General features: G+C 41.9%; 1 protein-coding gene across 2 annotated transcripts in view; it reads left to right on the forward strand.

Annotated features, from left to right (window-relative positions):
* The window catches only part of LOC119557131, a 29,801-nt gene that overhangs the window by 13,809 nt on the left and 3,885 nt on the right, over positions 1-12,107 (forward strand). For both annotated transcript variants that reach the window (XM_037869715.1, XM_037869716.1), the window contains exons 2-7: positions 882-1,058; positions 4,324-4,536; positions 6,518-7,336; positions 8,220-8,399; positions 8,472-8,876; positions 9,855-10,332. In XM_037869715.1, the coding sequence (XP_037725643.1) occupies positions 882-1,058; positions 4,324-4,536; positions 6,518-7,336; positions 8,220-8,399; positions 8,472-8,876; positions 9,855-10,332 (2,272 nt within the window). The remainder of the gene's footprint in view (positions 1-881; positions 1,059-4,323; positions 4,537-6,517; positions 7,337-8,219; positions 8,400-8,471; positions 8,877-9,854; positions 10,333-12,107) is intronic.

Here is a 12,107-nt window from a genome sequence, read left to right on the forward strand (position 1 = left end):
CAGCAGCAGAAAACAACAGCAGTCAAGAACATTTTGCAATCTGCGAATGCCAGAGATTTTTCGCCAGGCGTCGTGTGGAGTGACCAAACTGGAACGGAACTTGCTTAATTGTCAATCAAATGCTGGGGAAAATACCCCTGACAAGGCAGCTCAAGAAAAATAACACATAATGCTAGCAAATACCTGAGATTCTTTGATTGGTAATCAAAATCAATCATAACATGAATTATTATTGAAACAGCAGTTGAGTCTATACAACTTTTATAATTAAGGCATTTTAAACATTTCATTTTTATATTTTAATTGTTATTTAAATATTATTTAGTTTGGTATTTAAATATGCCTGACTGACTTTCTCAAGATATAAATAATTTATAAATGATTTTGATTTGATAATTATTTAAATTCATCATAGACTTGCATAATTTGATTAATTAATACCAAATCATTATAAGAATCCATCAAAACCCTTAAGTCCACAATAGTTCATGCTTTCCCAATCAATGTCTAATCGAATCCATAAATCTATTCAATCAATTCCTTGATTTTCTAAATTCAATTAAATAATATTCAATCATTGCCGACACCCTAGAAGCCTAGAATCAATATTTTTTCACTCCGTCAGAGCTAATCAACATTTAATCGAATCTTTTTGGTGGGGAATCAGCTTGATAAATGATGGGGGGAATGGCTGGGCAACTCAATTCGCTGAGAACCCCATCGCAGCCTAATTGGGAAATCAATCAAAAATGATTTGCTCGCTTAGGGGCAGTGGCGATGAGAACTGTTGCGGCAATCGCAGAAGAATGTTACCCCATAATTGATGGCCACATAATCTAATATTTTTTCCCCCCCGTTCGCTCTTTTTTTTGTTCTTTCAGATGCCGGCTGCAGCTTCCCGGGATCGCCGGCGCACAGCAGCGTGGTCTTCTCGAATGCGAATCTCACCCAGGGCACGGTGGCCTCCTACAGCTGCGAGCGCGGCTTCGAGCTCCTGGGACCGGCGAGACGCGTCTGCGACAAGGGGCAGTGGGTGCCCGAGGGCATCCCGTTCTGCGGTAAGCACTCAAGAGCACTCAAAACAAAAGACTGCGGACACGAACTCGCCCGCCGTTCGTCGTTCGCCGTACGTCAACTCAATTAGCGCCTCAGAGGCGACTTCGAGTCCAAATCGGACGTGGACCGGGAACTACTTTCACCGCCACGAATTTGAAGCGTTCTCAAAATATCTCAGCACAGAAAAAAATATTTTTTAAATAGAATTTGACTATTTTTTAAAAAATATAGGCAAAAAGTCGAGCTCAATTTCTTAGAAATATAGGAAAACTTTCAAAAAAGAATGGATACTGAGTCATCTTTAAAAATCAAATAGTAGTAGCAGTTAAATTTAATTAACAATAGTTATAGTTAAAGTTAAAAAAAATACATATCCGTATTTAATCATTTGGAAATCGAAATAGGTTTTTTAAATCAAGAAAATGTTAAAAAGTCTTTAAAAAACCATATTTATAAAAAAAAAACTGAATCAACAACTAATTTAATATCAAAAGGGAAAAGAAAACTTCTTCTTAAAGTCAAAAATATTTGTAGGCATCAAATGATAGTAATATATCAAGATAAAAGTGAAAATATCCATCAAAAGAAAATGAAATCTAAACGGCCTGCAACAAACGAATAAGTACATTGATAGACTAAATGTGAAACTCGATTTTCTTTCTGTGTACAACAAACGAGAGCAAATGGCATTCCGATTGAATGCAAAGTTGTTAGCCAAAAGCGAAACATGATTAACAAAACGCGCAAAATTGGGCTAAAATCGAGTGCGTGTGCGCGAAGAAAGAGGGGCGGCGCAGAAAGAGCGGAATGCGAAGAAAGACGGGGGTCCGAAGAGAGGCCGCGAGGTGGGAAGAATTCAACAACTGCCGCGCTCGACCAGATTGACCCACTTTTTGCGACTACAAACGTTTTAAGCCAACAGGCACGAGAAAAAAAAGAGTCAAACGTGTCGGGCACGAAAATAAATAAATATTCTAAACGAATTTCCAACTAGACATGCACTTCCGCTAGCCAAACACAAACAACAACTTGATTGACACAACCAGAGCGGCTGGCAAATGGTTTTCCAATCAATGAATACCGGAGTTTGTTGAATGAACTGATCGATTGGAGGGCGTACAATAATTCTCGAAAAAAGGCGGCACTTCAACAATCCATCAAACTTTCGACGGGGTCTTTTGTTGGGACCCACAAACTGGGAGATTTCAGCGATAAGTCGATCGAATAAGACAGTAGTAGGTGTTGATGCGCGTTGAAAAAGCCTGGGAATATCTGGAGAAATTAAAGAATTACCCTGCAAGGGGGCTAGAAGGGAATTTAAGAGGTTCCGAGAAAGACGAGGCTCAGAAAACCATAAGATCTAAATTACTAGACCACAATTTTCAAATTAAATGAAAGTAAAATAATAGAAAATTTTTAACACACACCTTAATTGATTTAAATCGAAATAGAAACCATTTTTTTTTAATAACTATGCCTTTTATAAGAAAGTAGAATTTTTATATGGAAAGTAAAATGAAATCGAGTTGTGAACTATTAATTTTTTCACGCACTGACCCAATTTGTTTTTAATTTCCCTTCTTGGTGTGAATCCATTAATATTCCTTTAAAATTCCTTGACCCGGGCTCGATCAAATCGTGAGATTTATAGACACTTTGCTGCTGTTTTCGACCCTCAAAATCCCCCGCTGTCTGTGCTGATTGCAAGTTGATGACGTTGGAAAATAAAAGAAATGGAAAACAAAGCCGAAGTAAGCGACCTGAAAACCATTGGTCTTTCATCTATAGGCCGAGATTTGGAACTCGAACTCGAATTCGACGTGACACAGCAGGCAGGGAGGCAGTCGGGCAGTCAGGCGATAGGGAATTAATTAAAAGCAATTAAAAGGCATTTGTCACACCGGCAACACCTGCTGCTACACGGAGAGAAATTGGGCGGGGGCTTATGGAGCGAGTGGGGTTAGAAAGCAGTCGCCGCAAATGGCGTTTCCAAGCCGCTGAGCTGGAGACTCGAGATACGAGATACGAGACTCGAGTCTCGAGACCCGAAGACCCAATCCCAAGCCCAAACCCAAGCCGAAACCTGTCTTATCCGACAGATGCATCTGATTAATGAATCCCAATGCCGCAGAAGTGCGTGGCGAGCGATGTAATTAAGCCCGGCCAGGTGAGCAAGTAAAAGTTGAGCCGACATTAAATTTCACTTTTGCTTTTTGGCCAGCGCAAAATCTCCGTGGCCGAAAAGACAATGGCCAGAACGAAGGCCTCTTGACAAATTCGCCAGGCCAGGCAGAACATTGTTGAACATTTTTGTTTGCTATTGGGCTCCCCGGGTTGTTATTGCTTTGTTTGTGTCTTGTTTTGGCCACAAACCGTGTCAGGGCCCGCGGCCAATTAGCCGGGCCTTGGGCCCACTCTGGGAACTCTGGCACTCCGGTACTCGGACCAACTGAATCCGACTCCAACTGACAAACAAACCACTGGAAAAGCAGCCCAACACCGATCTTCATCGCCGCATTGCGCCTTGAATTCTCAAACAATTTACTATGACCCTTATCTTTGCAGCTAGAATAAAATATTTGTGAATATCATCTCTGCACTCGCCATTAAACATACTTTTGTAACAATTAGACCATGGACATTATTTGCCTGAAATATCGGCAATGTTTAAGTTTCAAATTAATAACGATTTTATAAAAAAATTTATAACCAATTGAGTACCTTTTCCAGTGATACCTAAATGCTAAAAAAAATGGACTTCACATATTTATTCGACTTCTAGTAATCATTTTTAAATGCTAATCAGTTTTGAATTCAAGTGTGTCAAAAGGAAAGTTAAAGAAATTATGTATTTTACAAAATACATATTTTATTACAATAATTATCTATTTAATTAATATTTTTTTGGTAATAGATTCTACATTATTTTATGCAAAAAGGTAATCCATAAAGTTACATATCTGTGGTTTATTAATGAAACCTTAACAAAAATAATGCTTAATCGATATATTAAAATAATAAAATAATCTATGATCTAAATTAGAGGCAGCTTTTTGAGTTATACAAGAATCAAAATTAAAGTTGGTGAAGAGGTATTAAATTCCAAGAAAGCGAAATATTTATTCAAGTTATGATAGTTATGATAGGAAGTATAATTTACTGGGATATTCTGATTTAGGCCTATAACTTAATGAGTTCAGTCTACATTGAAGTGTTATTTCATTAAAGTCAATTAAATTATTAAATAATAACTTACTTTCTCTGCAGTTTTGAATGTTGCCGCTGGCAAGGCGCCCATGCAGATTTCCACTGATGGCGCCGGCGCTCCGCAGAAGGCCATCGATGGCTCCACCTCAGCCTTCTTCACTCCGGAGACCTGCTCCCTGACGAAGGCGGAGCGATCGCCCTGGTGGTATGTCAACCTCCTGGAACCCTACATGGTGCAACTGGTGCGCCTGGACTTCGGCAAGTCCTGCTGCGGTGAGTTGAAGTACAATTTATAGCACTAGGAAGATTCATTTTTAAAGTACTGATAAACAAAATATTTATTTTTTAAGAACATATTAAGCAAACAAAAATGATAAGAAAAAGTTAGAAACATAAGTTCAAGGAAATCTATTATAGATCTGTTATATTAGATTCTAGTAAACTAGATATTTTACAATATACTTCCTAGACTTTAGGTACCTATATATTTCTTTCCATAAAATAGTAATAACATGGTCGTACTAACAATATATATATCATCAATATGGATATCATATAAACTATTTTGACAATAAAAAAAGATAAAAATAAAACGGAAAGTAAACGAATAAAATAATGCAATAAATACCACTTTATTCCATTTTCTGTTACCACAATTTTGTGGTAACTCCAGTCTGCAGAGCAATATCTAAATGGCGCTTAGCCCGTGATAATCCTCGAGCAAATTGATTAAATTGAGCAACTCTTTCGCTTTTATTGAGCCGCAGCCGACCATTATCGCGGCGGCCCAACCCTAAACCTGTCGCAAACATATAGTGGCGATAAAGCCGAATAATAGACCTGCTCGGACCGCATTCTGTGGACGAAACTCTCTCGCCCGGTGGACAGTTCAATGCCCCGTTTTCCCAGGCTGCCAGGCGGCCATTCGGCCAGGTTTCCAGTCTTTTCAGCCAGCAAAATGGCAAACGCTGCACGATCTGCTCCCCCAATGCCAAAAACCGAAAACCCAAGCCCAACCGTCTTTGTTTTAAAAAAGGGTTGTCGAAACAGCGGCGGCGGTGGTAAAGCAAACAACTGCCAGCCAGTTTTCCCTAATGCTTTCACTTGCCAGCAACCTGAAGTTCCCCCATCTCCATCTCCATATCCATCTCAATCCGCATCTCCATCCCCATCTCCTCGGATCTTCGGATCGGCGGCTGGTTATGTGATTTTCGTGCGGCTCTGGCGACGACAGCGAAGACTTCCACTTTGACTTCGATGGCAACTCGGTCTCCAACTCAAAAGCCAAGAAACCCAGACCCAGTGAGTCAGTGCAGCCCGAAATTTATGATTACTTTCACTTGGCAGAGGCTGAGGCTGATGCTGAAGCTGAAGCTGAAGCTGAATCCGAGGCTCAGACCCAACCAAACCAAGCCAAGCCAAACTGAACTGAACTGAACTGAACCCGCCTGACCCGCTGACAGACAAAGCCATAACAATGATAATGACAACAGGAATACCAATAGAAATAGCTGGGGATGCAGTTGTGCACTGCGAGAAACTGGGCAATGTATAAAGTTTCATAATAAACCAAATGTCCTAATCAAACATAAAACTCTAACATTTACGTTTACAACCAAAAACAAAGCAATTAGTAGTAAATAGTCTTCTTTCAAGGCCTACAAAGTATAGGTATACATATAAAAAGTATTATTAATGTCAAGTATTTTAGCACCTTTAAAATGTAAGAATACTACAAATGCCTATATAAAATTAATAATTACAACTCTCTGAATAAGATTTGCAAGTGCCTGTATAATTTCTAAAAACCTTTTACATATAAAAATAAACATATCATTTCATCATACAATTTCATTAGTTTGATAATTAAAACTTTTTCAAATCTATAAACATTTTTTCAATAGTTTATTTTCCGTTCTTCTAGTTAAGTTGGTTGATCAATGTTTAAAATATAGTTTAGTAAAAAACAATAATATTTTTAAAGCCCTCAAAATTTGAGTACAGTTTAAAATTTTTGTACGATTTTTATCACAATTTAAGAGTTATTCAAGTACAGGGGTTCTTTAAAATTGGATTAATTTTTTTTTTTATGGTTTTGATTATTTTGAAATTTATGTATAGTAGGTTTATTAATGTAAATTTGCTAAATACCTTATTTAAAATCTAAAATAAATGCTTAAAAATAATTCCTTAAGGTTGATATATTTTGGCCAGACCCTGTAATAAGCTATATCACTCTTTTCCCGATTTCCAGGCAACAAGCCGGCCACGATTGTGGTGCGAGTGGGCAACAACCGGCCGGACTTGGGCACGAATCCGATCTGCAATCGCTTCACGGGTCTCCTGGAGGCGGGACAACCGCTCTTCCTGCCCTGCAATCCACCGATGCCAGGAGCCTTTGTGAGCGTCCATTTGGAGAACAGCACCCCGAATCCGCTGTCCATCTGCGAGGCGTTCGTCTACACGGATCAGGCTCTGCCCATCGAAAGGTGTCCTACTTTTCGGGATCAGCCACCGGGTGCCTTGGCCTCCTACAACGGCAAGTGCTACATCTTCTACAACCGCCAGCCCCTGAACTTCCTGGACTCCCTCTCCTTCTGCCGATCCCGTGGCGGTACGCTGATCAGCGAAAGCAATCCGGCGCTGCAGGGCTTCATCAGTTGGGAGCTTTGGCGACGTCACCGCAGTGACGTCAGTTCGCAGTACTGGATGGGAGCGGTACGCGATGGCAGCGATAGGAGCAGCTGGAAGTGGGTCAATGGCGACGAGCTGACCGTCTCCTTCTGGAGTCATCCGGGCGGCGATGAGGACTGCGCCCGGTTCGATGGCTCCAAGGGTTGGCTGTGGAGCGACACCAATTGCAACACGCTGCTGAACTTCATCTGCCAGCATCAGCCGAAGACCTGTGGTCGACCCGAGCAGCCGCCCAACTCGACGATGGTGGCCATGAACGGATTCGAGGTGGGCGCCCAGATCAAGTACAGCTGCGATGCCAACCACCTGCTGGTGGGTCCTGCCACCAGGACCTGTTTGGAGACGGGCTTCTACAACGAGTTTCCGCCAGTGTGCAAGTGTGAGTATCCAGCTGGTTGTACACGATGAAGCAGCCTCAGAAACCAACTAATAATATGCCCAAGAGTGTGCTTAAAAATATAACAGATTTTAAAAATGATTTAAATATCAGGGCATCAAGCTGGTTGTAGACGATGTAGAGACCTCAGAAATCTCTAGGGATTTGAAACCAACTAAAAATATCCCTTAAAGTATGCTTTAGAAAAGGAGGTTACTAATAATAGATATCAGAGCATACTTTTAGACAACTTTAAGCTAGTTGTAAACGATGCAGAAGCCTTAGAATTTTCTGGGGTTCCAAATCTCGTGAAAATATCTCTAATATCTAAAAAAAAAAACGTTTTATTTTTTGTATATCAAAGCAAACCTTAAGACGACTCCTTGTATCAAGCTCAAGATGCCTAAGAGTATACTTTTACAAAAAAATATCGTCTATCTATGAATACATTAAATATCAAAATCTATTAAACAATTTTTAGTTTCAAGCTGCTTGTACACCTAAGATAACTCTTGCGGTTTGAAACCACCCTTTGAAAAAATGTCGTGTTTTTATGGATGTTTTCAATATCAGAGCTAACTTTTAAACATCTTTTAGTGTCAAGCTGTTTGTAAACGATGCAGCAGTTTAAGAAAACTCTAGGGGTTTGAAACCACCAAAATAATATGCCTAAAAGTATGCCTCTATGTATGTAATAGATATCAGAGCAAACTCTTAGACAATTTAAAGTGTAAAGCTAGTTATAGACGATGCATCAGCTACATAAATCTCAGGTAGACTTAAGCCATTTACTCACAGAACGAAAAGTAAATTGATTTTGCTGTTAAGACTGCAATACTACAAATATGTTCTTAGATATGGTTATTAATGGCTTATCCATCCGTAGATATCGAATGCGGTCTGCCGGCCAGCATTGCCCATGGTTCCTACGGTCTGCTGAACAACACGGTGGGCTACTTGAGCCTGGTGAAGTATTCCTGCGAGGAGGGCTACGAGATGATAGGACGTGCCCTGCTCACCTGCGACTTCGATGAACGCTGGAATGGACCACCGCCGCGCTGCGAGAGTGAGTATAAGCTATATAAGGAAGTAATCCCCTGAAGGTTGCTAATTCTGATCCCCACTCTCCACCCATTAGTTGTGGAGTGCGACACACTGCCTGGCAACTACTACAGCACCATTATCCACGCTCCCAATGGCACGTACTATGGCTCCAAGGCGGAGATCAGTTGTCCCCCGGGATATCGCATGGAGGGACCTCGAGTGCTCACCTGCCTGGCCAGTGGTCAATGGAGCAGCGCCCTGCCCCGCTGCATCAAGCTGGAGCCCTCCACTCAGCCCACTGCCGCGTCCACTATTCCAGTGCCCTCGTCGGTGGCCACGCCCCCGCCCTTCCGACCCAAGGTCGTCAGCTCCACCACCAGCCGCACCCCCTACCGCCCACCAGTGGTCTCCACTGCGAGCAGCGGCATCAGCAGTTCCACCAGCACAGTGGGCACGTATCCCAGTCTCAGTCCCACGCAGGTGGAGATCAACGGCGAATGTGAGTAGAGTGCAAAGTGCGAATTGCGGGGCTAAGTGCCTAGGGCTCTGGGGTCATCTTGGGTCGAACCTTACAAATTTTCGAAACATAACACTTTAGTTGCATGCTAATGAACTGCTTACGAAATGCCTTTGTTCGTTTAGATTGAATAGTCACTGAATTTGATGTTACATGAGGAGATTCAGCTTATTTTTATATTTCAGATACATTTGTTTTTGCTTTCAGTTATCTTTTCTTTTTAACATCTTTAAAAGATAGGATCCAAAGCTTAATTACAGCAACTTTTAATTTTTAACAGCAAAATTTAAGAAGATATTTTTCAATCAATAGATGGGAATAAGCAATTAATTTCTATGGGACTATGTATTATAATGTGGTCCAATTCCTCAAAGTGTTTTTTTAATTTTTTTGGTTTGTTATCTATTAGAAAAAGTGAACATAAAGTTAAATTGTTCGGCAAGACAACATCGTTTTCTAAATGTGATGTTAACTTAACTTACACACCATTCAGTGGGAAATTCGGTCTGTCAAATCTAAAAAGGTAGAGTAGACAAAGACAGTTATGTTTTATCGAGCGACAAATTTAACTAGAACATTCCCACATCCAAAATAAAAAATGATATGGAAAAAATGTATTGCATCTCAGCTTTATGAAAATTGTATTAAAATATGTTACATTTGAACTTCTAAGATGCCTTTAAAAGAAACTACAATATTTCAAAAAAATCAATTTAATTCAATGACAAAAGTTAGCATGACATTGAGAAACCGAACCTAAAATAAAATCAGACTACTTATCAGTAGGTAGGTCTCTTGAATATAGATTTAAGGAACTATTTTTTGTTGAGAACATAAAAGTTTTGAAAGAAATTTCCTTTAGTTAAAGAATTTTTATTTTCAGTACGAACTTTATTATTCCTTTTGGTACCTTTTTGAGACCTTAAAATGTAAATGTTAAATCTGATTTCTTTCCTTTAGCTGAATCCGAGGAAGAAATCAATGTGCCGCCAGTGCCCGGAACCGTTCGCGAGGAGTTCCCGCCCCGCCGCACCGTCCGCCCGGTGCTCATCCCGAAGAAGCCCAGCAGCACGCCGGCGGCCCTGCCACCCACCACCCACCAGGTGCCACCCCAGCCCCCATCCACCTATGCACCCAACCCGCCGCGCAGCTCTCGTCCAAGTGGCGCCCCCAACGGCGGAGCGGTGGAGACCACCACACGGAACACACAGCAGATCATCGCCAACTCGCATCCGCAGGATAACGAGATACCCGACAGCGTCAACATCCAGCAGAACCAGTCGCCCAACGTCAACGTGCCCTTCGCCGTCGACAATCCCGACCGCAAGGAGACCAAGGAGGCCAAACTCAATCTGGGCGCCATCGTGGCTCTGGGCGCTTTTGGTGGCTTCGTCTTCCTGGCCGCCGTCATCACCACGATCGTGATCCTCGTGCGAAGGTGAGTCCGCCAGCCGGCGAGTGATCAGTGATCAGTGATCAGTCCGATATGTTCGAGGTCAATTTGGTCTTTACCCCAGATCCATAATAATTATATATTTTTTCGATCGTTGTGATTCTGGTTGCCAATTATTATTCCGTTTTATTGATATGGTTAATACACTCACCTTAAAACTAATAGGTCGGCCTTCATTACAGATGTATTCCTTTTCTATATCGTTGAGGGCTTAGCTTTGATCATAGTATTTTTTTCGAGATTTTTAAAATAGCCGTTTTTACACATATTTAATTATTTATTTCAACTGAGTTATCAATTATCAATTTGTGTTAAAAAATTTTGGTATTAGACCTATTGATAACTATTCCGTAAATATCCGTATTTTTGAGTATATTAATGGGTAAATATGAGTACTCCTTCAAGAAATCACTTTAATTATGAAATCTCCCATGAAGCTGTCTAAAAGTATGCAACAAAGTATTTTTGATATTTAACCCAATAGTAAGTAGTAAGTAGTTCGTAATATCTTATAAATGTATTCATGTTATTAAGAAAATGTAGTAGAAAGTATGGAGTAGCACATTTAGGTTAAAAGTGTTACATAAATTTGTAAAAGGATCAGATTGACCGTGATTTCATATCCATATTTTTGTTCTGTGTGAAGAAAAGTCGATCGTTGTCGGGGTCACCACCTCCCAGCCACCCCTCTGTCTCTCTCTCGCTCGCTCTCTCTCCCCCTCTAGCTCACACACGCTGTCTCCGTCTCGTTCTGCCCCCCCTAGCCCCATGTATCGCCCTCTCTTTCTTGGCCAAGTTTCCAACTTTGGAGGGTTTTTGTTTTGATTTCAGTAAACCCCCATCATCTTTTCTCTCTCTGTGAAAACACAAACACTCACACTCACCGTTTAGCCTGCAAAAAAGAGAGTCTCCTACGCACACAGACACATCACACATACGCACACACGCACACACCTGAACATCGAACGCTTTCTCTTTCTCGTTGTACAACTCTCTTTTTTCGTTTTTGCTTCTCCCACTCTCTGTCTTTTGGCAAACCTTCGCAAATTCGTCAGCACCCCGAACAGCCAACGGCGGCACCTAGCCAAACACTTAACCGCTTACCAACATCATCATGCTCATCATCACCACCACCAGCAGATCCACCAGTTCCAGCAGTTCCACCAGCAGCACCACCAGAAGTACCAACAACAGCAGCAGCAGCAGCAGCCGAAGAAGCACCACCAACAGCAGCAGCAACAGCAACAGCACCACCAACAGAAGTACCAACCGCAAACGAAGAAAGCCCAGGGAATCGGAATCGGAATCGGAAAGGTTGCGGGTCTTGGGTTCGGGTTTGGGCTTACGGGATCGGGTTCAAGATCAACATCGCGATCGAGATCGGGAACGGGAACGGGAATGGGAATACCGCGGCCCAGTAGACTGCCCAGCTATGCCACGGCGACGGCCACCAGTGCCACCAGCTTCGCATCCACCGCCCAACTAACGGGTGGTGTTAGTGGTGGTGGTGGTGCCCACTATGGCAGCATAGGGTCGAGTGGTGCTGGGGATTTGGTACCGGTCCCATCCCTGTGGTACAGCGTCCTGGCCCTGCCCTTCGACGATCAGAAGCTGGGTCGCCGGGAGTTCAGCAGCTATGGCCGTGGCTATCGCGCCCGGGCCGGACTCTTTAGCAGCTCCCATATGTGAAACAGTCCCAGCAGATCCCAGAGAACCCGATACAAAACCGATTAAAGAAATACCAAGCCAAAGAGACCTGC

This window comes from Drosophila subpulchrella, chromosome X (assembly GCF_014743375.2).
Source record: "Drosophila subpulchrella strain 33 F10 #4 breed RU33 chromosome X, RU_Dsub_v1.1 Primary Assembly, whole genome shotgun sequence".
NCBI lineage: Eukaryota > Metazoa > Arthropoda > Insecta > Diptera > Drosophilidae > Drosophila > Drosophila subpulchrella.